General features: G+C 38.0%; 1 protein-coding gene across 3 annotated transcripts in view; it reads right to left on the minus strand.

Moving 5' to 3' along the window:
- Nucleotides 1-2,706: 2,706 nt before the first annotated feature.
- Nucleotides 2,707-27,854, minus strand: part of LOC109040427 (golgin subfamily A member 2) — a 55,790-nt gene continuing 30,642 nt past the window's right edge. For 2 of the 3 annotated variants that reach the window (XM_072305411.1, XM_072305410.1), the window contains 6 exons: nt 26,525-26,659; nt 20,009-20,206; nt 18,743-18,874; nt 13,344-13,476; nt 9,569-9,697; nt 2,707-2,978 (listed from right to left, as the gene is read on the minus strand). In XM_072305411.1, the coding sequence (XP_072161512.1) occupies nt 2,722-2,978; nt 9,569-9,697; nt 13,344-13,476; nt 18,743-18,874; nt 20,009-20,206; nt 26,525-26,659 (984 nt within the window). In that variant the 3' untranslated portion in view covers nt 2,707-2,721. Of the gene's footprint in view, nt 2,979-9,568; nt 9,698-13,343; nt 17,916-18,742; nt 18,875-20,008; nt 20,207-26,524; nt 26,660-27,854 lie in introns of those variants that run through there. The other variant, XM_072305412.1, reaches the window with a different exon arrangement.

The raw sequence follows: 27,854 nt of genomic DNA on the forward strand, positions 1-27,854 counted from the left end.
CACCTAAAAAAAGTATGACGTGTGCTGCACATGCACATATTTTTTTCAACGTCATTCGAGCACTCGTACCAACCCAAATCCTGCGCCGAAAATGCGTTGCCGGACTCGCCGATCTACGCAGCCCAGGGTTGCCCGAAAAACACGTTTTTTAACCTAATTTTGTAACATTGGAGTGGGCTCCGTCATTTTTATCCAATAGAAAATAACCTTGGGCTTGCATACATGCATTCAGATACATTTTTGCGCTTGTACAGAATTTTTAAAAAAAAAATACGTTAAATTACATATATGTGTATGCATGCAATAGAGGGTTAAAGGAAATATCAGGTGTGACAAAAATGAGGAGAGCCAAATTCTTTGCGCTCCTTTGTTTTTCCTTGGAACTCATCATTTGGTTCCAGGAGTGATTTTAGTCGATGAGAGACTTGATGAGTAGCGCAGTAGCCTAACGGTTAAAGTTACTGGGTTCTGAACTCCTCTCCGGAGTTCGATCCTCAGTTGAGGTTGATAATTTTACTATAGGTTGCAATTTTTTTATGGTGTAAAGCGGTTATAGTGCCCGCTAGGAGCAAACGAGGAAAGGAAGGAATAATTTTTTCTCTTTTTTTCCTCTGGTATCCCATTGAGAAAATCTTATTAAATTATCTGAAAATTTCAATTTCTGCTGTTCGGCCACATGAAGTCGAAATTGTCTACCAGGCTAGAATTAAGTTCACATGTACCCATACTATACATATACACAATATAAAGGTTAGGGAAGAACGTTAGAGTACTTTTCTACTTCTTAATAAAACCTTTAAAAGAAAAAAAAAAGAAAAAAAATTACTATCCATGTTATTAAACAGTCTTCGATAATAATGGTTATAAGACTTAGAAATACCTTCAAAAGGCTGCAAAGTAAGTGTGCTCCAACGACAAGTTTTTGGCGCATTTATTTTAAGCTCTTAAAAGCGAATTCAGAGTCTCACCGATCGGCTACACGGCCTTACCCTTATCTGCCGCAAAAGGGGTATCTCATAATCTACTCACCTTTAATTTTATCCGTATTTTTCAGTTTTACATGATAAAAGTACCAGAACAAGGTAATAGAACTTTTACGGCTCCCTAGAAGGATCGTTCAGGCCAGTATTTTCACGTTAAATTTTCATTGCTTTCAGAGCCATTTTGGGGTCTGCCGATAGGTCGCATGAACTGGAAATCGTCTGCCGGGCTAAAACTAAGTTCACGTGTACCCGCACTATACGTATACACAGTATGAAGGTTAGGGAAGAACGTTAGAGTACTTTTCAGGAGCCGAAAAGTGGCTCTTCCGTTCGATTTTATCGCATTTTTGGGGTCTGCCGATCGGTTGCATGAACTTGAAATCGTCTGCCGGGCTAAAACTAAGTTTATATGCACCTATACTATACGTATACACAATATAAAGGTTAGGGAAGAACGTTAGAGTACTTTTCAGGAGCCATAAAGTGGCTCTTTCTTTCGATTTTATAGCATCTAAGAGCCATTTTTGGGGTCTGCCGATCAGCCGTATGAACTTGAATTCTTCTGCCGGGCTAATATAAAGTTTATATGTACCCAAACTATACGTGCGTACAATATAAAGGTTTAAAAACAGCGTCAAAGCACTTTCCAGGAGCCTTAAAGAGGGCTCTTTCTTTCGATTTTATTGCACGGGGAAGCCGGTTTTGGAGTCTGCTGATCAGCCGTATGAACTCGAATTCGTCTGCTGGGCTAAAACGAAGTTTATGTGTACCCAAACTATACGTGTGTTTAATATGAAGGTTAGGGAACAACGTCAAAGCTCTTTCCAGGAGCCGAAAAGTGGCTCTACCGAGCGATTTCATCGCACGCTTTTTTCCGTTTTTGGGGGGGCGCAGCAGCCAGACGCACCACTTTTGAGGTGTGATATTGCCCAATCCTTTACTACGGAGGTCAGAACTATGTCCCTGCCAAGTTTCAAGCGTGCCGGAGTAGTGGCGCCAAAAATGCAGCTGGCTCTTAGACTATGACAGGTGGGATGAAATTAAGGCCCACTGCTCTATTCCAAAAAATGAATTTTTGTACATGCTTAAAGTCTGCTTTTCAGTTTGAGGAAGAATATTATCAACAGGTTCAAGGTTTGGCGATGGGAGGTGGGCTAAATTTGCTACGATGGGCAAACAAAACAGTTTATATGCAGAAGGATTGCGGGTCATGAGTATATTCGCCAGGAAAAAACACCTTTATATCATTACGAAGACATTCTTGATCATTACTTTGATTTTGAAAATCCTAAAGTGTTGGGGGTTGAACCTAGAGACTTCGCCAGGGGTGTGTTAAAATGATTCATATTGTGAAAGATAGAGACAAATTATGCAACTTCCGAGCAGACGTGGAAGTTTTAGGGGCTGCGTATCACCAAGTTTTTCAATTAAGTGGCCTCAGTAAGTGCGCGTCTGTCATCTGTTCGTATTTTGCGGGCAGATGTGTAGGAACAGGGTCTACTTACCCATCTTCCACATTGGTTGGTGTGCAGGCGGCCACTATGTCTGCCTTGGATGTTCGGTACTGTATTCCAGTAGTTACATGATAACGGCTGGGGTCAGGTCGCCACTCAATTTTTTATTTATTTATTTGTTTGCGTTTTTTGCAGCTGAAAATGAGCTGGTAACAGCTCGAAACGACCTGCCTTTTAGTGTTCTTGATGTTTTAGCCTTGTTTACCCATGTTTTAATTCCCTCCTTATTTATCAATTAAATAAATCAACAAAATTTTCCATTGATTATTAAATCCCAAATTTGGCTTACCAAGGGAACTGGATGGAATAACAGCTGCCGATGCTTGCTTAGAGATGAGGTTTTTAATAAGCTCTGTCAGTTCTGCTAACTTATTTCGCAAATTTTCCTTATCCTGGGCCAATTTGACAACTTGTTGATCCTTCTCTTTAGCTTTCTCTTGCAGGGCACCTCTCTGTATTTGATATAAGGCTACATACTCCCCTTAAAAAGAAAATCATAATAATATTACCTGTCTTGACTGGAAATACAATAAAAAACATCTTGAAGACAGAATTTTTCCTCCATGTTTTATAATTTTTATTTGATGGTCATGTTTATTCAAAACTTTTCTGAGGTTTTTCCCTGAACTTTAGTCTGGTTACATTCATGAGAAGTTCAAAATTTGTTAATCAAGAAAATGGAAGGTTATTTTATGTACACAAGTTTTATGTATATGGACTACAGACGCAACTCTTTTGGCTTCCCTTTAAAAAAATAATTTAAAAAGCGGGTAACAAGGCTGAAATTTCACGAATAAAACCAAAACGTTTCGGCTGAAAACGCAGCCTTCCTCAGATGGATAAAATGGTAAGAAGAAAAATAGTAAAAATCTAAAATAAAAGAAATGTTCACGAGAATGTTCTCGAAGAGAACATTTTCACTTTGAAAGGTAGGTACAGCCAGGTACTATTTTAGATTTTTACCATTTTCCTTTTTAAATTATGTGAGTTTTCCATATTACCAGGTTTGATAAAGGTTATTACCTGATTTATTTTTTCGTCCTGGTTATCTTAATTGATTCTTCTATTCAAGTAGCGATGTACATTTCGGAACACCTTATTCCATCTTCAGGCCACACATATTTCACTAGCACTATAATCCTTGTGCGCATTCGAGTTTCGAGATACTTTAAAATGTTAAAAACCGGAAAATAATAATAAAAAAAAAAAACTACACGTAGACTAAAATTGACTGTGAACTGCACAAGGCGCGACCGATTTATTGATTACGTGATCTTTCTTCCTCGGCTCTTGTCCACGGGGCTAAGGAACGTGGCATTATCAGAGGTGTTACTATCGTCTCAATTTGGGTGTTAAGGATGTTGCCGGATGTTTTCGCACGCTCGATTTCCATTTGTTCTGACAAAGTCATTTTTTTGCCCTTTTTACATGTATGGATCACATTAATTTTGCATTTTTTGGATTCATGATTTTGTTCTATGAGATGGTCGCTGAGCGAGGAGTGTCCTGTTTTTTGAGGCGTGCGTGGGCAAAGTGTTCGTTGGTGCGGGTATTTATAGTACGCCCTGTTTGCCCAATGTAATATTTCCCACATTTGCAGCTGACTTTGTAAATCCCACTGGTATTTAATTTATCTGTATGGGTCTTTTTCTGTTCTTTTTTTTTCTGTTTTTTCTGGTCTTTAACTGTTGCCATACCCTTCTGCCAAGGAATATCAGAACAAGCAAAAAAGATAATCCGGAAAGAACACAAAACCACTAATGTGACCTACCACAACAACCAAAATTTAGGACGTCAACTCATCAACATGAAAAAGACCCATCCAGATAAATTAAATACCAGTGGTATTTACAAAGTCAGCTGCAAATGTGGGAAATATTACATTGGGCAAACAGGGCATATTATAAATACCCGCACCAACGAACACTTTGCCCACGCACGCCTCAAAAAACAGGACACTCCTCGCTCAGCGACCATCTCATAGAACAAAATCATGAATCCAAAAAATGCTAAATTGATGTGATCCATACATGTAAAAAGGGCAAAAAAATGAACTTGTTGGAACAAATGGAAATCGAGCGCGCGAAAACATCCGGCAACATCCTCAACACCCAAATTGAGACGATAGTAACACCTCTGATAATGCCACGTTCCTTAGCCCCGTGGACAAGAGCCGAGGAAGAAGGATCACGTAATCAATAAATCGGTCGCGCCTTGTGCAGTTCACAGTCAATTTTAGTCTACGTGTAGTTTTTTTTTTTATTATTTTCTGGTTTTTAACATTTTACAGTATCTCGAAACTCGAACGCGCACAAGGATTATAGGGCTAGTGAAATATGTGTGGCCTGAAGATGGAATAAGGTGTTCCGAAATGTACATCGCTACTTGAATAGAAGAATCAATTAAGATAACCAGGACGAAAAAATAAATCAGGTAATAACATTTTTCTTTTTACTATTTTATCCAACTGAGGAGGGCTGCGTTTTCAGCCGAAACATTTTGGTTTGTTTGTGAAATTTTAGCCTAATTACCCTCTTTTCAAATTGTTTTTTTATTGTATATCTTGTCACGGAATGCGGAGCGTCAATCATATCTCTTTTGGCTTTGTTTAACAAAAAAAGGACTTGCTATCATGATGAGGATATCAAACATCAATGTCTTGATATGGTCGCTTGATCTCCGATTCATTGATGGATTACAAAATTTTCGCTCGTTTTTCCGAATCTGGACAAAAATTTGTTGTTCCTGTAGAAATGTTTCATAGACTTCTCTCATTTCAGTCTTTTTGCTCCCTTTTTAACACGCTCCTGCTGACTAATGATCTACGGCAGGATTTTCTGTCAGCCCTGGCCTTCCGGGTCAAGCCGGAAACTCTGCTAAACTCAAACGCCGTTGAGTTTTGGGTGTCAGGTGTAAGCGCATGGTGTTTACTGTTTTTTATGTATTTTTTGTACGCAGTGATTATTCGGCGGTGCAGTACCATCGAATAAAACGTTATTCGTCGGTACAGTACCCTGACTAGAAAATCCTCTAAGTATCGCTAAGGTGCCTTTACCGGATAACATTATGACCGCTGACCAGAAAATTTCCTACCACTAAGGTGCCTTTACCAGATGACTTTTGAACTGCTGACCAGAAAACTTCCTGCCGCTTAAGTGCTTTTACCAGATGACGTTTTAACCACTAACCAGAAAATTTCCTACCGCTAAGGTGCCAACAGTAGGTTACACATCTTAGGTACATCCTGCAGGTGACATCATGATGCTAGGTACTTCAGGCCAAATGTAAATGCACTTGGATGATTCAGTGCTTCGATATTCACATAAACTCTAACTGTTCTCCGCTTGCACTTCAAACTTTCCGCAGAGAAATGCATTTAAAAAACTTACGAAAATGGCATTGCTGTTACATGCAGACAACAACCTGACAAACACAACTGATCACAGAAAAGGTGCGAAATTTTTATGGTAGCCCGAAACTACGAAGCTGGTTTCTGACGCAAGTATTGGTGGGTCATTGATTTTTGCGAGTCCAAGATTTCCTTGTTTACATGATTTCTCCAGATAATACCAATAAATCACCGTAGATGGCGTTCACTTGCTCTTCCGGTGGAAGCATCTTACCAGTAAGGAATTTTCCACTTGGCGGTTAAAAAGTCATCCAGTAAAGGCACTTTAGCGATACCTAGAGGATTTGCTGATCAGGGTACCGCACCGCCGAATAACGTATTATTCAACGGTACCATACCGCTGAACCACCACCCTTTTCTGTATTTGCTTTCTTTGAAAATAAGCTATTAGATTTTATTAAAAATAGATTAATTTCGTGATTACACTATTTTCTTGAAAATCTACAAATCAGCTTTGAATGCCTCTACTGTTAAAAAAAAACAAAACTTCAAAATATAAATGAGCTTATTCAGTAATTTTTGATTCTTGCATTTTTAAAGAAGAGACAGTGCACTCAGTTCACAGTAATTCTTCCAGATTTTTGGGAGAGATAATAGGTAACCTACCAGAAACTATAGCCACTAGTACCAAGATGGTACCTATAAACATTCCTATCATTGCAGCCACAGACTCAATCTTGCCTTGTTTCTGCCGTGATACATGGTCCATGAATTATCAAATAATTATCATTATCAATGAATTGTTTACTCTTCCTTTCGGCACTTACCATGAAAATGTTTATTTGAAGGTCAGACCAATCTGTATTTTGCAACAGAATTGAATAAAATAGAGAATGATAAGTCCTCAAAGTAGTATGAAAATGGGAATTGTAGAAAAAAAGGTTACAACCAAATTGTGCAGAAGAATATGGATTAAATTACAGAGTTGTGGTGTGGGTATTGGACACTGTAGCAAAGTTGTAAAAAGTATTGAATGTTGCCCCTTCAATCTCCGGGTTACGCAATGAAAATAATATTACTAGGAGCGGTAGCAACCCTGTCAAGCTTATAGAGATATCCAACCGAGAAAAGGGGAGCCGCTACTGTATCTTCAACTTTTGCGTTATTTTGAGATATCTCCGCGAAAACTTAACAAAACTCAAAACCCTTTCCACTTCGGCTGGCATAATTATTTCCTCACATACAGGCGAAATTTGGAGGTGATTCATTCAGCAGTTAATTAATAATCCCTATTAATTGCCGTTTTTTGGTGAAATTTTCATATCACCCGCGCCGCATCACATTCGTGCCTCGAAATTTCGCCTTCATTCAGCCATCTGTAGTAAATATAAATGTGGTCGCAACAGTTATAAAAGTCAATGCAACTCATTTTCAATAGTCTAGAGGGGTGCTTTTTGACAATTTCATAAATTTAGAACATAGTTTTGAATTATTGAGACTTACGAAAGTCAAACAATTAAATTTGTTTCAATACCACCATACTGCTCGCAACTCAATTCGTGCCTCGAAATTTTACCTTCAATTGTGCATCCGTATTAAATATAAATGTGCTGCCAACAGTTATGAAAATCAATGCTACTCATTTCAAAAAGTTTAAACCAGTGCATGGGCATCATTTCTTGAATTAGAACGTACTTTTGCATTATTAAAACTGAAGAGAGTCAACTGATCAAAGTCGTTATCAAGTTCATCACCGATTTTAGGTTATATTTATAATATCAGGTATTCGTCAGAGAGTTCGCGATAAATGTAATTTACGATGATGAAGTTACAAAAGTACTGAGCCGATGATTGAAAAATAACGCATTAGGCGGCTAAATTCTTAAAAAATAAGTATGTTTTTGGCGTTTTCCGAGCCTTTCCGGTAATGGTGAGCTCGCCGCTCACTACAGAATGAAGAAAAATTCGATTTTGGGCAGATAAACGTGATCCTACGGATTTTTGGGAAGTTCAACAACTGATAATAACAGTAAGTTGCGTGGATCCCGTGCTGGATCGCAGCACTAGAAACTGCTTACATATTTTTACATTGGCTCTTACGGGAGTCCGCAGTCCTATAAAACTGGTCTCTGTCCTAAGCATGTAGCTTTAAGTCTGTCGCATCTTTTCACCCGTTCACCCCGGACCAGGAGCCACCCTTGTCCGCTACTCCGCGGCCTCGCGAACTCCCGTTAGCCTGGCATCGCCTGGCTCGGATTGTCTTCCAGCTTTCTCTCCGACACTTTTCCATCACCACCTCCTTGGCCGGTTCGGCTCCGGCGAGCAACGACTCTTGTTCAGACTCTGCTTCACACTACTTTTCACTTACAGTTAGTCTCGGGCTCACGATCTCGACCAGACTAGCGCCATCTTTTCGTACTCAATTATTGGTAGACTAGTATATACGAGGGGGCTACGTCCCCTGGTCGTTATGCGACCCAACCCCCTGAGGGCGTTCTGCGCTATCAAGGGGCTGCTTTCTTCTATTTGGCTTCTTACTAGTGTTGGTTTTTTTTCCCCCTAAAAAATTACAATATAAGGTATATTTTGCTTTTTAGAACGAAATTATTTTTGTTTGTGTTAAATAAAGAAAAAAAAATTGAAATCAAGAGGATGCATTTAACAATGATTGATTGATGAAGCATTGCAGTAAAACAACGGTAGATGGTTGACAGGTCTTAGATAATAAGCCGGGAGCAGGGAATCGAATCCACGCATAATGTCAAGGCAGAAAAATTGCATGATGTCCCTGACGACTCAGCCATCATCAAGACTGATAACGGAAATGTGAATCTTTTGTTCATTGGGTAGAGCTAATGCACAGGCTACTCGGCCACTGTGCACAGCGGTAGCAGTTGGGGATCATTCTGCCAATTCGCTCACTTTTATAACGTGATTGTAAAAAAACCTAGGAGCTATTTCCAAAATCTGATTGGAGCGGGCTCATCTAGGGACTATTAGTAGTCAATAGCCGCAAAAATTATGGAGATCGGTTCAGAAGACCGCTCAAACAAACTGTGACAAAAAATAAAAATTTATATTGTTTAAATGAGAGAATTCGCAACTTTACTATGTAATATACAAAAATCTGGGCTATATTTTCAAAATCTGAATAAAACGGGCACGTCTAGAAACAATTGCCTGTTGATAGCCACAAAAATCATGAAAATCGGCTCAGCGGAAGGCTGGAACTAAGCATTACCAGAAATGGAAGTTTAGGAGGCCTGAGAGCTTACAGTATGGATACTTTTTTTACGCATACGAGATTCGTTCGTTATTTTTCTTTGCTGTTTCACCATCACCTCCAACCCAGATCAACGCAAGGCACACCACAGCGCGTTGAAGAGGGACCTCAAAATGCGTAACTTTGATCTCGTTTATCGTGGATTGTTGTTGTTAAAAAAAAAAACGGAAAAATTCCAGAGAACTATGTGCACTTTCTAGCTTTTAAAAATTCACGAATTAAACATTACTAAACAAGTTCATTCTAATAATCACCATTCAAATGCCATCAAGATACATACTAGAATAGACAACTCAAAATGCTGTAGTAAAAAGAGTGAAGTTGATAATACTAGAGAATCAAATCAATCAATCCAATAGGTGTTTCGTCCATACAGGTCATAACCATCGGTTTATTGACCATTAAACCTACAAATAGTTTTTTATTTTGATTTATTTACCAATTGTTTCAGTTTCTGACTGGAGCTGCATAACCAGATGTTCTAGTCTTTGTTTCTCATCAGATAGATCTGCTAGCTCTTTCATTTTATGCCTGAATTTTTCCTCAAGTTTCGCCATGGCTTCAACATCTTTAAAAAGAAAGAAGAGAAATTCAGTACTTTTGAGGAGAGGGTCATTATCTGTAAACATAGGGATGCAGATAAGGCTATTGAAAACTTGTACATGAGAGAAGCGAAGCTGCACGGAGGTTTGAGCTGCTGAGCAGTCACAGGGTGTACCCCCTAGTTTATTTTTATTAGATATCATCATTGATATTTCAGTGAATTTTATGTGTAAAAAATGCTTTCGCTTATTTCTCTTGGGAAAGTATCGGCCCTTCAATGAAAAGAGGAGTAAACATTCTGGATAGAGGAGGGTGAGCTGAATGAACAAGCGAAGGTACCTACAACGGTAAGGAAGGTGCAGGTAGCCAAAGACGGTCACAAGAAGGAGCTCTTCAGGTAATAAAACATGGTTGCGTAGAAGCAGAGAATAATAGCTAAAAAAAGGTAGGTATTTCTACATCTTGGACCTTTGGTTCATAATAAAGCTCTTGCATGTGTCAGGAATTTGCAATTTAAGTAAAATTTCGCGGAAAACATTTTGGTGTCACTGGTTTTCTCTGAAACGAACTCAAGAACGAAAAAAAACTCTCAAAATGAGGCTGTAATGAAGGAGATGTCCCACACTATCCTGAAGGTTCACCTCTATATCAAGTTCAACTCTCCATGCAAAGATAGGGAGTAAATACATTATCAGGGTTGCCACTTTATTTGAGGACTTTAAAACTGAAAACATGACAACCCTGCTAATGTATTTGCTCCCTATCTTTGCACAGAGAGTTTGACTAGATAGAGAGATGGACTCTCAGGATAGCAAGGGACATCCCCTCCATTCTGACTTCAACTTTGAGAGCTTTTTTTGAGCTCCATAGTTGATTTCAAAGAAAACCAATGGCACCATGGTTTTTTTCGCGAAATTTTATGCAAGATAAAATACTTAAATGGCAAAAACACATGGAAGAGCTCCGTAGTACAATTGGGCGGCCCAAGCCCCCTAGTTCGTACTTTGTTAAGTTAGGTTAGGTTCTTCGGAAAATACACTAAGTATTGCATTCTTCCATTAAGTCGGACCCAGACCTGAGACCTTGTGAAGAGCAACGATCACGGGTCGTTAGGGTTGGATAGAAACTTTAGGGCCTGGGCGGCTGGTATGTGTGAGGGGCCCGGGGCGTCTGGGGGGGGGGGGGTTCGGGTGGCCCCACCCCCCGAAATTGTTTAAATCTGGGAACCTTCAGACCCCCCATTTCATCGATATTCGTGTTGAAAACTTGTGGGAAATCCTTTACTATTTTGCTGGAAACTGATGAATAATTCTGAAAAACGGTCCTAAATATTGGGTAAGTGATGGCCTAAAACTATTTTTGCTAATATACATATTAAATATCACCTGAAAGTCGAAAACGGAACAGGTTAAATGGCATAGAAACAAGGATGCAAATAATTAGCAATAAATAAAACACAAGTATAGCATGTCTTACAGACTGTGAGACTTTGCATTTTTTAATTTGACACTATCACAAATATGCACCGGGGCCTTGAACCGTATCTAACTGATGAAACTTTTATCGTATACTCCAAAACAAAAACCACACATGTTGAATGACTTACTAAGTCAACATGCGTGGTTCAAGCGAGGCTTTCATTGCATTTAGCAGAAAGGAATCATTCAACCTAGACACATTTCGGTAAAGATATGAACCAAAAATTGTGATTTAAAGTTTCCTTTTTTCCTATACTTATAAACTTTAAGCCTGTATGTATGATTCTATCAAAGGAAAGTTTAGAACTTTTGGAGGGACATAACCACTTACCATACCACAATTTTTTTGTAATAATGAGGCTTAGTTTCCTTCTGATGTATGCGGTCATCTTGATCCTCCGAGATTGCAGAAGACACGCGTTATTTGCCTCATGAACATTAAAACTTCAAAGATATTATGGGGAAAGGCCCCCCCCCCCCAAAACCGGCGTGGAGCGAAGCGGAGCGCCGGTTTTTTGAAGAGCTGAAATGCCCCTCCCATGTCATTCATCATTTAGCTTAAATACACCTACGAGAAAACTGGATCTACCGCGAGGAATAAAAAAAGACCAGAGAGTCCACAATCTTTAAATTTTTTTTAGTTCCTGACCTGGCTAAAAAAAGCCGGTGATTGAAGATGCTGCAGATGAAAAAATACATGGTAATTCACTCAAAAAAAAAAAAAAAAAAAAAAAAAAAAAAACTTAAAGGTTTTAAAAGTACATCTTTTTAGGTTGTGATCATGCCTCACACGCCATGCCTCACGCCCGCTGCGATCATAGGATCGCCAGATGGGGCATTATCTGCAGCCTTATGTAAACACAGGTAATTCTTATCCCCAGCAGTTTCAGACATCAATTTCTTAACTTCCTCCTATCATATCAAAACGATCTACTCTTGTCATAAACCATTTTGAAAAGTAGTACTGAGCTAACATTTTTTAGGAGGTGGCTGTCTCGTTGCATACAAGATGACCAGCACGCCCATAACAGGCTTTTCTCTGGGTTGATTCAGGGAATTGACGAAGAAATTTAATCCAGACTTTATGGTCTAGAGGCCCTTCTGACTTGCCTAGAGGAGTGAATTGGAGGAAAAGAGAGAGACATCATGATTCTGAAAGATGAGGTTCCGAGCTGACTTACAAACTGGTTCCATTAAAATTCAAAAGTAAAAAGAAATTTAACTTTAAGTAATTGATACCTGAAAATTCAAAATCCACCTATCTTTTGCTGGAATAAATCCTTTTGAATAAAGGAATGGTGAATCCCTCCACAACATGCTATTTGCTGACAAAATTAAAGTTTAGTTCCCGGAGAAAGGTGGATTTCTTGGTAATTTATCTCAAGAAACCCGAATTTTAAAGTCTCAAAGCCCTCTGGAAGCTAAACAAGGGGATCATTATCTTCAAGAGGAAATTCTCATTAGGCCTGGAATTCATTTTATAGAAGATGTTTTGAGAGAAATTTTTGGAAACTTTGACAATCACAAGATAACCATCCTCTAATCTTAGAGGCAATGCCTCAAGCAGTGCCCTAGAAGTTTGAACAAGGGAAGGGGGGCCATAATTGTAAGACTCAAGATATTCATTCAAATATTTAATTTTAGGAGAGTTAGAGTTCCCAGGGGATGGTCTTGACTGTAAATGTGCTAATTTTCTGAAGTTCCTCTCAAAATGTCCTGCATGGTGAATTTAGATGAAATGAATGCAGAGGTCAAATGATTACACCTGAAGCGATTACTCCACTTAGAGAAATACCTCTTCATTAAGGCCTTGGTGGTAACTGGTTGTATCTGCAACCGTGGCAGATGCTATCGTGTGCAGCAATTCGGATCACAGCCATGCCTCCTCCAAGTTGGACTGGATTATTGAATCTCTCAGTGGTATGTCCATTTGGAAATGGCGCACACTACGAGTGATCCGCAATTGAATCACAACATAGCCAAATGACATGACTAGAACAGCATATTGACTAGCACTTTCTGTCCCAGTGGTGCTAGTCTCCACTAAGCGGTGTTGCATGGGCTCAAACCTTTTACTTTAGTTTTCAAAACTGACAATTTTCTTGAGGATTTTTTAGGAAAATGTTTTACGTGTTTCATAGAAGAAATCTTTGAATTAAGAGGGGAAGGGAAAGATAATGTATAAAAACATACCCATATGGCTTGTAGTTTCCACATCTGTTTGGCTGATAGCCTCGTTACTTTTTAAAGTATTTTCCAGCTTAGTAGAGGGCTCCTCAGAAACTTCAGTAAGATTTGTTGCACTGATTTCTAGATTATGTGAATGCTGTAAGATTTTAACACCATAAGCACTGATAAAACGGAAAAAAATATACAGAGACTATAGCAATGATGGGAAATGCTTATGATAATCTAGCTTTTCCCTTTGATAGTTGGTTAGCATTGACAGAAAGGAATCAATTCTCTTACAGTGTTATCAAAATCGTGCGACTAATCTTATCCTTTTAAAAGTACTAAATGTATGTACACGGTTCAAATTTACTCAGTTTTTTTCCTTCGTGATTATCAATTATTTGGTGGAAAAACAAAAACTACTTCCTAATCTTTGTAATTTTTAGATATTCGTGGATGAAGCTGCAGGATTTTAACAATATTGTAATCAATCAAGCAAATTGATTTTTCTGAAAAATATTCACTCATGAGCATCAAAATAAAACTTCGTATTGGGATACCTTTCAGCCATTCACTATATAACCATCACCAGTGACCTCCGAGTTGCATGATGGTGGCTGGGCGTGTGTTTCCACCTTCCTTTCATATATTTTATATTGCAATCAATGTATTTAATCAGATTTCTCCTCAATGCGATTCAATTAGGAATTTACAAGAGAGAGGGTAACTTAGGATTTGATCGATTCATGGCAGACAAAAACTGAGACGAAAATTTAAGATTGTTTTCTCTTCTTTCACCAAAAAGCTAACGTTAAGGGAAAATATTCCTCACATAAAAAAATTATCATGGCTATAAAAGGTAAAATTAAGGAGGGAGAATTCATGCCTCGCCTTACCACTGGTCAGTGGTCATGCCTAGTTACTTTAGTAAAATGCACAGCAAATTCAAATGGTTTCATCTGCCCCTTTGTATTTTTATTGGGAAAGTGTTGATCCTAAACAGCTTATTCACATTGATAATATGAAAGTAGATTTTTAAGTAAAATTAATCCGTGAATAAGTATGTCAAAAAGCCCTTGAGAATGGATTTTTATTTTAGCCATTTTAGATCATCACAGGTGTCCTAAGTTTTTGGGACTGTTGGCCCCCAACCCCCTTTGACCCCCTTCAATCGGCTATTTTCTAGAATTTTTAGGTTTACTTCCATAGCTATTTTAATTTTGGATGAAATTGAATTGAGCCAAAAATAGTTAGACTTCACATAAACAGGCTACTTTTTGTAGAAAATATTCAAAATCAGAGGATGATATTCCAAACTCTAGAGAAATTGGTGTGCCAACATAATCCCGGACGGAAAATAACATTTGATTAACGGCCATTTGTTTGCGAGGGAAAGACTAAAAACCTTGGATACCAAAACAATTTAAAAACGTTGTGTCAAAAAGTAAAATTATAAAATCCTGAGCTTGCATACACACGAAGAATAAAATTGAATATGGGCGTACATTTTCATGCACCTAATCCGGCCAGAGAGGTTGTTCGATCTGCCATTGAGACTGGGCCCAGAATGAAATCTCCTCATCTCTTCAGGTATCAAAGGGTATGGTCTGAGACACCTAAAAATGGTTGAATTTTTTCCAAATTTCTCCCTGGGGAGGGGGGGGGGGTCATACGAAAAACAGTTTTTTGCTTATAACTTTTGAACAGTTCAATATATCGATCTGAACTTTTTTGTACAAGAAAGGTCGTAAAAAGAGTTTTCTTTTGGTATATGATGTATAAAAGTTTGGTTAATTTTTGACCAATTATAGCCTGTCAAAAATTTTTCATGAGTTCAAAAATCAGATTTTTGTAGTTTACAGCAGCGCGGATCGTATGCAGATCAACAAAAAACTGTCAACATTACAGCCCTCTCTCTCATGGTTAAAATGAGTTCAAAATCACGGGGAAACGATTAGTCTCGGAGTTATGATTTTTTAAAGTTGGCGCGGCAGGGTCTGCTTCTGCAGGGCAGCACTTCGGTGTGCGGGAGTCCACTTGCACCTCTCCCTCCCGTCATGCTACATGACATTAACTGAGGGAGACTACCTGTAATGATTTTTTGAACAAATAAATACACAAAATTTAGGCTATAATGTTGTATGAGTATGATTAATATTAGATTGAAAACGTTCTATAAAATGAGGAGCTATGTACCTAGATCCGGCACTGTGGTATTACTTGCCACAAAGAATCATTTCTTTTTTTTTTAAAAAAAAAATTGTTACATCTTCTGAGCATTACGCAGGATATAAATTTTAGTAAAATTGTGTAGCCATTGACTTGGAGATACAGATATGTGCATGTGTGAATCTGCAAGATAACGTTGCAGGCCGTTCGCCGCCGGTGCGTTGTCATTTTGTATCAGTTGGCTACGTTGGAACTTTGAAAAATCATAACTCCGAGACAAATCGTTTCCCCATGATCTTGAACTCATTTTAACCATGAGAGAGAGGGCTGTAATGTTGACAGTTTTTTGTTGATCTGCATACGATCCGCGCTGCTGTAAACTACAAAAATCTGATTTTTGAACTCATGAAAAATTTTTGACAGGCTATAATTGGTCAAAAATTAACCAAACTTTTATACATCATATACCAAAAGAAAACTCTTTTTACGACCTTTCTTTTACAAAAAAGTTCAGATCGATATCTTGAACTGTTCAAAAGTTATAAGCAAAAAACTGTTTTACATATGACCCCCCCCCTCCCCAGGGAGAAATTTGGAAAAAATTCAACCATTTTTAGGTGTCTCAGACCATACCCTTTGATACCTGAAGAGATGAGGAGATTTCATTCTGGGCCCAGTCTCAATGGCAGATGGAACAACCTCTTTTGGGCAAAGGAAGTGATCAGTGTTATGAAAGAACAGATTGCAGAAATCCATGCTTCATCTCACGCTGTAGATTGTGATGCTGTTGAGAATGAATTAAAGAGTGTAATAGTTGCATTGCCTAAAGTTTCTGCGATGAATAGGACAGCTCAAAGAGCTCGCAGTGTCGCAGTAAAGCAGAAACTGCTTCTCTTAATCCTGAATATTTCCTCTAATTCCCCTTAAATATCCTAAAGAACAATTCTTTAACCCTAGTCTGCCTGAGCGGGGTCAGATTGACCCCACGGGGGTTTCAACTCTTTGCCATTTCTCGTGGTATGCACGAATTTTTTTGTCCTTCACAGATAGGTCTACAAAAACATCTAGGAACACGATTTTGAAGGGGGAAAAAAAAAAAAAAAAAATGTGCACGAGAGATCAAAAAATTCACGAGTACCCCTAGAAAGCCTGAGCGGGGTCAGATTGACCCCGACGTGTTTTCCCTAGTGTATTTCACGTTTCATTCACAAAGACAGTTGGTAACCCTGTTTGTTTTGGTTTTGAGGTCATGTCCATGTTTTGAAAGGTTGATGTTTTGTGATAACAATATCTAGCATGTTTCATAAGCTTATTTTTACAAGAAATATGTAGTATTATTACTTTTATTTCGTGAAAAACAGAGAAAGTGTCAATCTGTGATTAGATGAACGTGTTCTTCAATCTAGTCGAGTTTTTTTTTGAAGATTTCTCCACTTTTCTGGTTTGTATAACTCTGGCGCAAACATGTTTGTCCAATACACAGTGTTGTTCTTTGCCAAAGCTGCGAATAAGCTGAATAATAATTTTTCCTTATATTTTTACTAATGTATTTTTTTAGGATAGCGACTCTTTTCAACTGTGTGCTATAAAAGGGACTTTTTCTATTTTTATTTTTAATTTTAGTTCCAAGACTTTTAGCTTTTTGTAGTATTATAAAATGTTTACCAAAACTTATTTCAACAATAAGTGCTCGATACTAATAAGGACTGAGCCAAAGTGTTTTTAGAGTAATATTATTTGGTGCCTTCAGTGTGCTTATTTTTGTATATTTTTCAATTTTTAACTTACCCACCGTAGTTATGTTACCTAATTTCTAGTTATTCATAAGCTGAGCCCTCCGTGCTTATGTTACCTTCTACGTTTTATTTTTCATTCCTCACCGTACCTAGAATGTAGGTTCTCATAAATATGGTGCTAAGCTTATAACTACGTTTTAGTTTTTAGAGGTTCATTTCTTTTCTCTTATTCCTTATAACATATATTTTACCATTTAGCATCAAAAAAGTTTACTTTGAAGGTGTATTCATTTTTCTCTTTTTAATTTTTTTCAGAAACTTATAAAACAAGCAAAATTTTTCAGATTTTTCTCGTTTTCAGTATTTAGTAGCCCTATGATTATTTTTTTCTCATGCTAAGAAAAAATTTACCAAACTTGTAGTTGTCAAACTTAATTTAATTTTCAATTATATATTCAGTTTTTTTTTCAAAATTTACTTCTTTCTTTTTTTCTCTAATTTAAGAAAGAGAATATACGCCTATTTCTTGAAACAGAGTAGAAAGAAACAGAATGCATGTTTATTATGAGTCGGGTATGCAATTTGGCAACGTGTGTAATGAAGTGGTTGTTGCATACCCTTCAAGGCATCTTGTAGTCTTAGGCACTCCTTTTCTCAGGCACCTAAGCTTACTATGCACTGATATTATCTGAAAACATAAATAAAAAGAGCAAAAAACAAAAATATCAATATTATGCAACATGGCAACATGTGTATGATAAAATGGTTGCATACCCTGCGCCGTGTTTTTTAAAACTTAGATATGCTTTATGGTTAAGGCTCGTAAGGTTAGTGCACTGATATTAACTAAAAACATGAAAAAAACATAGCTAACTGATTGATTTTCAGCTGGGGTCAAATTGACCCCGCTCAGGCTTTCTCGTTGGTTCAGAGGCTCAGGCAGACTAGGGTTAAGGTATATTCCAATTCTTTTTTTTTATCTTTCTTGTACCACTCACAAATGAACTTTTATTGGGCATGGGATTTGTGGTGCGGGATTTTGTCGGTAAACCGGAAAAGTTCGTAAAATTGTAGAATTTTCTGGGTTTTTTTTCTCTTTTGGAGCAATTATGGAAAGAAGCAGGATATTGAACATTTGCATTAATTATCTCCCCTCTTCCGGCATACATTCAAGTAGACACCGTCAAAATTTTATGATATTAAAGTGGCGCACCGCACCTGAAAGGCAATTTTCTAACCTCAAGATGGCCAAAATGCCGATTTTGGCACCTTTAATCTCTACTGTAGAAAAATGAAAAGAGAAACATTAAATTTGAATGTCGTATCCTTAAGTGATAATAGCTCTTTATGGCAGAATGTAGCCCAATCACTGTTACATCTTATTATTGACAAAGTGCGCCTCAGAGAGCGTATTTTCTAGCCCAGAAATGGTAGAGTTTATGAGTAAATTTAAAGGTGAGGACATTGTTTACTAGCAGGTAAGAGGTAAGATACTCCTCGAAATAGACTACGTACATTCATTCTTTCTGCAGAGTGTTTCAGGAGATCCTCATTTCTGGACTGCTCAAGCTGCAATTTTTCAGCATAGTCTTTGTTTACAGACTCTTCATGCAGTAATTTTTCCATAAGTTCTAACTTCTCATTGCTCTAAAAAATATAAACAAATAAAGATTAACAAGGAGGGAAAACGAATAGAATCTTACTTAAGGATTAAAAATTATTATGATACTGACTATTGAGGGCTCGCATGCATATTTGGATAGTTAAGCAAAATATTCTCATAGCCTACCACTAACTCTATGTGAGTAACTCTGAAGAGTGATTTGGAAGGGTCCACAATGTGGACCCTTGGTGCCAATCTGATCTGTGCAAGGATGGAAGGTAAAAGAGAGAGAGATCTTTCAATGAGAAACCAGAAGAGAAAGAAAGAAAGGAACTATCCAAAGTTCAATACGAGCGAGACAAACAGACCAAGTTTCACAGTGTCTAAGCATTCCAGTGAGATGCTTCGCAAGTAATGGGTAAAGGTTAAGTAGGCGTAGGCGTACGCGCTTGAGAAAAAATCAACAGACAGATGGGGGCTGACTGGCTGCTAGATCCTCCCTCCCTCCATATAATTGACATCTCTACTATTTCCCACCATCTACACTCAGAATATTGACAGTGCCATTACTTCCACACCTAAGGTCCTTGATATTTTGAGAGGGTGGCCCGGCAGCTTGGTGATCGGCTCAAAAATGGACTGATTGTGAGTGTCTACAATCCATATGGGGTATTATCTTGAATGAAATACACTTAACATAGTAAGATTCTTCTGAGAGAATTCCTGGCATTCACTTTGCCAGAATTTTATTTCAAAATTAGAACTTAAGAAAAGTTTACCTGCCGCCCCCCCCCCTCCCTCCCCAAGACCACAGAGATGAACATTTCAAAATCAGTGCATAATATCATTTTCAGGTAGTTTTTTTGAGTTTTCATCCTATTTTTGCTGTACTTTCTCCTTACATTGTACTTTTCATTTTTTGACTGTCGTAGTTATGAAATTTTTTTTTAAATTTGTTAAAGGAGATAATCGGTCAAAATTCTAAGAAATAAAAAGATAAAAAATAAAATATTTTTGAAATGTTTATTTATTTTTTTCAAGAAAAAAAGGTCTCTAATGTGCGAGGATTCAAAGAGACTAGAGTTAAAGAATCAATCATTTAAAACGAAGAGCAAGTTTAGATAGCAATAAATGGTTCCTGGTAGAGTTAGAAGAAATGAACAGCTGAAATTGCTCACCAATTTGATGAATGCATCCTGAAGTTCTTGTAGTCGCAGCTTCAAGTCGTTGTTTTGCTGAATTGCTCGTGATGCCGCCACTCGGTCGCTCTCCAATGTTATCTGAAGGTTGGTCATGTCAATTTGATCTCCTTCTAATCGCTCTAAACGAGACTCCAATGATAGCACATTTTCTGTCAGTTTATTTTTTTCCTCAGCCTAGAGGTCAAACAAGCATTTTGTCTACTATTACTGTTCCAAAATTTTGCAATGGTCAACTCTGCAAGGAATAATACAATTTTTAAATATGAAGGTCATTTTGAGAGATGATTTTAATGTTTCTTGAGAGCAAATTTTGAGTTGTCTCAACGCAGTAATTCACATTATTCTTTTCTTTTTTTCACAAAAAACGAGGGCATCCTGATACGTAAGTTTCACTATTTTTTTTTCAGTGCAAATATCAGCTAAAATGTCACTTACTGTCTCCACCGTAAGCCTAGTTGCAGCCAACATACGTCAGGTAACATTTAAAAAGCCTGATACCAAGTATGCAAATGGTGTTACACTTTTTTAGACAACTATATTTTTATCAACATAGTTTTGGTGCGATTTTACCCATGAAAAATCAACTCAGTTTCCTGACGCTCCTACTTTGGTCAAAGAAGACCCAACGTAACTGAAACAATCTTGCAAAGTCTAGAGTTGGGCCGAAATGGAATTTTCGCGTCACCGGAACCGGATCCGGATATCGGTTTTTTGTATCCGGCCGGATCCGGATACCGGATAATTCAAAAAAGTATCCGGCCGGATCCGGATAGTGCTTTTTCGCGCGAAAAATGTCGCGATTTTTGAGGTTAAGTTTACTCGACTCACGATCGGTCGTAGCCAACAAAATTCGGGCCTTGAATTTCTTTCCTTATTTCTAGTGTCACAATTGCAATAGTACAAAAATCTATGGAACGCCATTAGTGTCAAAACCCTTTTCTTGCGCGCGCGGAATTTTTTCTGGCGCGCGGAAAGAAAAAACCCGTTTTCGATGAAAATCTCTGAATTTCCGGATTCCGCGCCGGTTTTCGATATATTTGAGCCGTTTGTGTCAAAACTTTTTTTGTCGGCGCGCCGCTTCAAATCTGTTCCGCGCGCGGAATTTTCTATATATCGATTCCTGCTCGCCGTTTGTGTCAAAACTATTTTTTCCGGCGCGGCGTTCCAAATCTGTTCCGCGCGCAGAATTTTCGATTTATCGATTCCCGCTCGCCGATCGTGTCAAAACTGTTTTTTCCGGCGGTGCACCAGAAAATAATTCCGCGCGCCACTTTTTCGATATATCGATTTTTCTGCGCGCGGAGAATATTATCTCTCTTTTGAACGATTTCCATTAAACCGTTGGAGGGGAAAAAGTGCAGTGTTGCCGATAATTTAAATTTATTTATTCCTGAATCCAGAAAGTTTGCTCTATTGAATTTGTTCATATTCAAATTCCCACTCATTGCTTTATTAGTTCATTTAAGTAGTAGCTGTATAAACTTCACGCTGCTTTACGTTGACCATCTTTTTCAGGTATTAGTCAATTATAAATTACTCCATTATAACTTTTTTCTATTAGGTTCATTTGTCATAGGTCCATCAGACTTAGTCATCCTGTATCTTTTTAAGTAAGGAAAGAACCCTAGAGAAACTCTAACTGTGGACCTTCATCTCTTTATCTGCAGTACGGCCTGAATGGCTAATGATAAACTATAAATTCAATTAAGCAAACTTTCAGGACTCAGGAATAAATAAATTTAAATTATCGGCAACACTGCACTTTTCCCCCTCCAACGGTTTAATGGAAATCGTTCAAAAAAGAGATAATATTTTTTTTTTTTTTTTTTTTTGAGAGCTTGCGCACTCTAGGTATAGTTCATTGGCCTTAGTCGTGTAGACAAACAGCCACCGCTAAATGGTGGAAAGTTTAACATGAGATTTGGTTACTGATTATGTGGGATTCTAGTTCCTGGTATAGTTCGATTTCAGTTCTTGCTAAGATGGTTTTGGAGTCAATTATCACTTGAGGGTCCGGTATTCTCATGAGATTGTAGATATTTGTAGGTTGTTTGAATATTCTCCGCGCGCGGAAAAATCGATATATCGAAAAAGTGGCGCGCGGAATTATTTTCTGGTGCAGCGCCGCAAAAAACAGTTTTGACACGATCGGCGAGCGGGAAACGATATATCGAAAATTCTGCGCGCGGAACAGATTTGGAGCGCCGCGCCGGAAAAAATAGTTTTGACACAAACGGCGAGCAGGAATCGATATATCGAAAATTCTGCGCGCGGAACAGATTTGAAGCGGCGCGCCGACAAAAATAGTTTTGACACAAACGGCGCAAATATATCGAAAACCGGCGCGGAATCCGGAAATTCAGAGATTTTCATCGAAAACGGGTTTTTTCTTTCCGCGCGCCGGAAAAATATTCCGCGCGCCAGAAAAAATTCCGCGCGCGCAAGAAAAGGGTTTTGACACTAACGGCGTTCCATTAAAAATCATGGTTGACAAATAATATGTGTCATAAATATAGCAAGGCAGTTTCTAGCTTTTCGCAGCTGTGCTCATATGTTCAGCAGGAGGGTGTTATCAGAAGTCAGAAATGTAAACAAAACAAAAGTGGAAAACAGCTGCCAATCTGACACTTTTGAAAGCACCGCCGCACGGTGGATCGAGTCATAGGGCAGGCCGGACATGGCACATCACGCGACTTGGTTTGCTCATTTACGTAGTGTTTGCGCTCATAAAACAAATCAGGATACATGATTCTTATGTATTTTTCGTCGCAGATTTCATTTTTGATGACTATTTTCCTGATTATTGGGTTTAGATATGTATTTTGGCTCAATTTCAGATAAATAAAGAGATATTGTTTAACAACAGATAAGTTTAAACTTTCTACACTCATTTCAATCGAAGTTTTAAGTGTTCAATGGACTTTTCTCTCCGGTAAAATGTTTAAATATCGTATATAAGACGTATATTACTCATCTCTTTTACCATTCCCCCTCCTCTCCCCCAAAAAATGAATTAATAGAAATCCGAAAATGTTGAGAGGAAAACAGAGGATCTCCTTTCCCCTTCATTCCTGGGGCACCTTTTTAGCTTTCTAACAAAAGAAAATGACAAGGGGGAAAAATATGAGAGAAAAATACAAATCAAATACACATCAATCAACACAAATCATGTATTATTCGAGCCTTCCTAATTAAGGGCCCCGTGAGTCACCATTGTACACTGCCTTTATTTATACTTAGGTATCTAATGGAGCTTCTTCGGCCTAATGATTGCTGCTGAAGCTCAAATTACCTCAATTTTCTCTATTAACTTCTAATTTTCCGAAGAAATTAAACATAAAAAAAAAAAAATCCGATGTCAAAAAACGCGAGTTTTTGGGAAATAGTTAGAAGATAGAAAAGAATTTAGGCCATTTTTGACTTTAGCATCAAGTAGTAGATGAAAAATGCTCCATTAGACACCAACTTGATATAATTTTCCCGTCTTTTCAGACGCAAAACAAACGGATCAGTATCATATGCGTCGATTAGGACATTTGAGAGGAAAACCCAGTTATCTGTTTCCAACGTGGACATTTTTTTAACCACGCAAGGCATGTTTTCTCATGTATTTTTGTCTCCTGGATTCGAAAATGACCTTGGTTTCTCTTTACCATGCACCAGTTTTCCGGAAAATCACATTTCTCGAAAAGTCCATTTTAAGTGGAAAATCTCAATTTCCGGAAAATCGGTGGGTGTTGGAGAAAAACCAAGGTCATTTTCGGACTCAGCACTAAAAATTACTTACAGATCACCTATCAAATGCCCGGTGTTTATTCGCCACAGACCTGTGAAATTCGAATTCTCTCGAGCCACCATTTTATGAACTTCACTTTTTCAAAATCATTTAAGCTTTGTTCCCAAAATGGCACTTTGGGGCAGCCAATTTTTCTTGATAATGAATCTTCAGGGATCAGTTAACACTGCTATACAAAGGTTTCCCTGAAATACGCTGAAATAGCTAGTTAAAAGTCTAGCTATATTCTTATTTTTACGGTATTGAGGAGGGTACTTTTAAGCAAGAATACCGCTTATAAAAATAGCGATATTTTAACTTGTTATTAGTGAAATATATTCTACTTAAGGAGGAGGACAAGCTACTTTAGTCAGAAATTGTCATAAATCTATCAGAGGGAAATACCAACAGGCAAACGGTTTGTCCCGAGTGAGGCAACATTTTTCGAGTGCCGCCTGAGCCACTTTAGGAGGCTGTGTGCGTTAAACTGGGGTTAAAAAATTGAAAACCAATACCTGTGTCATAAAATATAACTCTTTGGGAAGACATTTACATCAATGAAATGACTATTTGTGAGAATCGCCCATGTCCGACTTTTTGCAGGTTTCGATCCACCGTGCGCCGCCGCATGCCAATCCAAAGTCACAGCAAATCAAAGCCTGTCTTGAGTCTTGACGGAAAATTATTTGGTCAATTTCTGTTGATGAGAATCTCTAAATGAACGAGAGAAATGGATGTTTCAACCGATCAAAAACTTAATTGGCCTTCGTTTCGATATTACCGAAACTACGACGAATGCTGCGAAACTGCGACACTACGATGAATGCGGAGTTTTGCACCGACTAAAAACGGGGAATTATGCATATGTTGGTGGCGTTGTTGTTTGTTATTCTCTTATCCACCTGCATCTATGAAAGTGAAACACGCGGGTCGCGGACTTAAGGAATTAACGTTGCGATCGCGTCAATTAGCAGAACATGTGCGTTATTCCGGTAATAAAGGTCGAACAATTACCATGACTGAAAGTGCGCCGAAAAGCGCGAGTGCGCGTTGGAAATATTTCAATTTAAAAGAAGGTAACGACTTGATCGCCGTGTGTACCCTTTGATTAAAATTGTTCAAGACTTAGCAGCATGTAATTCATGTTGAAAGAAAAAAAAATAAACAGAGCTGTATTGAAGGAGAAGAAAAAAAAGTCATAAGTTTCAGGAAAAAATACAGAAAATTGTATTGATAGGGAAGAAAAAAGAAAGAATATCACCAAAAATTTATCGAAATTTTCAGGGCCAAAAAAGCACTATTCGGCGGGTCCAAAAACCGGATAGCGCGATTATCCGGCCGGATCCGGATACTCGCAAAAATCGTATCCGACCGGATAATCCGGCAATCCGGATAATCGCCGGATACCCGGCCCAACTCTATTGCAAACCATTATCAGCTTTCGTCACAAAGGATTTCAATTACTTTAATGACTTTATTCTTGCTTTTTCCTAAAAAAAAGAAAGAAAAAGAACGAACCATAAAACCATGCTTTATAACCATAAAATTATATGTAAGAATGAGAAACAACTTAATCAGCCAAAATACACATAATAAAAGAACAACTTAATTTGGGGAAAAGGCTGCAAATAAAGAAAAAGGAATAAACAAAACCCGGAACGTTTCAAAACAATAACAATTTCATTATCAACCGGAAAATAAATTAAAAACAAAAACGAGCCGTCGCTCCGCTGTAATTGCGAGACCGAGACTCGTCCGGACTCAGTCTCGGTCTCGCAATTACAGCGGAGCGACGGCTCGTTTTTGTTTTTAATTTATTTTCCGGTTGATAATGAAATTGTTATTATTTTGAAACGTTCCGGGTTTTGTTTATTCCTTTTTCTTTATTTGCAGCCTTTTCCCCAAATTAAGTTGTTCTTTTATTATATGTGAGGATAACTGATGCCATTTTGCAAGGTTCAAGCAAGTTGTCTTTTTTTACCTCTCTCACAGCAAGCTTGGTTGCCACAGACTATGGACAGGAATTTTTTTAAAACTTGCAGAAAAAGTTGTATTCAGGAGTGAATTTTAGACTATTTCACGTATTTATTTATTTTTGTGTGATGTTACCGGAACTGTATTCTCAGTTGGCCATATATCTCGTGGGCAACAAGACCTATTTTAATCACCTTTTAAATCTCTAGCTTTAATATTTTGACAGACACATCGAAACTTCCTGATCTTGAAACCTCCACATGAGAGATTTGCATTTAAAGGTTCCAACAATTGAATCGGAACGTGCGAAAACCGCTAATGTCCATTTTCCAATCTTCATTTTATTTGAGTTTTCATAATCCTTTTCTGAGTTCGTGGCAATCACGAAAGTGGTGTTAAAACTTGTCTTGCGGTTTTCTTAATCCCAAAACGAGTCCTATCGTCACTTTTATGGTTGTATCAACTCTTTAAAAGTATTATGCACTAAAAAAACTGAAGACTGGAAAAATGGACATTAGCGGATTTTGCACGTCCTGATTAAATTATGACATTGGTGCTATAAGATTTCATGTCACTAAAGATTTAAGGAGCATCTTAAAATGTTGGCAGTGCTATTTTGGTTTCTTTTTCATCCTTTTTCTGTCAGAGCAGAATATATTAAAAGCCAAGTTTGCCAAGATTTGAATATTAGTTTCATGGAAAGAATTTAATGTGAAGCAGGTTCAGGAAAGATCAGAATATACCAATTGTTGCAGTTTTCCTTTCAATACTTCTTTCTCCGCTTCCAAGCTAGCAATTTTCTTCTCCTTCAATGTCAGACCACTTTCAGCATCTGGAATTGAAGGTGTGTTCCTTGCATTAAGTTCATCGATCTTAACCTGACACAAAAAAGAGACAAATATGATTTGATGCAGAATACAGGGTTATCAAAGGTTCAACCACCAGACTGCAAGAGCAGGTGCTATTGATAAAAATTAGATTTTAGATTGTTACTGACCTCTGAAAGGTCGAGACTCCCCCCCCCGCCCGCACACCCGGAAAGCCTACTTTGAACTGAGTGCTATGGGGGCATAGGTAACAAAACGAATGTCCCGTGTACACGTTGGTGAAGGCATATTGTGTCATATATCAATCTTTTCGTTCTTCAAGAGTCATGCACTCAAGCTTTGCCAAAGGTAGACTGATTTCATTGGCTCCTGGTATCCGCTCGGTCGCTGCAGTACGCCAGCGGCGCTTTGATTGGGCAAGTGCATACAGCAGTGCACCAATGGGGAGCTGCGTTAGCACGGGGAATTTAAATTTGCTCCTTTTGGTTCCCGCTGCTGCGTGAGGGTTGCTTGAATTTTATTTTGGTTTTATTTTATTTTTTGATAAATGGGAAAGATAGCTTGTCCGTTTTTGCGGGATCTTGTTGTCCCTGTGTGGGAACTTTTCATGACGATCGGTTCTGAATAATTTTGAGTTGATTTCCTTTTTGCGGAAGAAATAAAGTGGAGGTGAAGTTCTAAGCTCGCGAGGGCTGTACTAGTTTTTTTTTCTTTCCTTTTCTAGGATCTCGGATTTTTTACCGAGATTCTATTTGAAATGATGCAACTTATTTAAGTTGTTTTTATTCGCCATGGTAAGCGACGAAAGCCCGAAAAACTCTTGTGAAGAGAACCTCCAGGAAAAAAGTGAAGAGCAGAGAAAGCGTTCTAAATTCATAGTGTTATACTAAACTGTTCCTAGGTTTTCAGAACTCTTCATCGAGACCCTGTTTGAATTGATGGAATTTTATTTAAGTTGTTTCATTCGCTGTGGTGCATGACAAAACTCCGAAGGGCTCATGTAAAGGAAGATTTCAGAACAAAAAGAAGAGCGGAAAAAAGGTGTTCTAATTTCGTAGTGTTATACTATCCTTTTCCCAGGTTCTCGGAACTCTTCATCGAGACCCTGTTTATTTTGAGTTAAAATTAGTTAGAGGTGGTTTCTGTGATTTTTACTTAAAATTGCTTACAATTTTCTAAATTTTCCCGTTTTATTTTTTTCTCTACGATAATTTGAACCGGAGTTATGATTTTTTGAAAATAGGTC

Source organism: Bemisia tabaci, chromosome 10 (genome assembly GCF_918797505.1).
Source record: "Bemisia tabaci chromosome 10, PGI_BMITA_v3".
Classification (NCBI taxonomy): Eukaryota; Metazoa; Arthropoda; class Insecta; order Hemiptera; family Aleyrodidae; genus Bemisia; species Bemisia tabaci.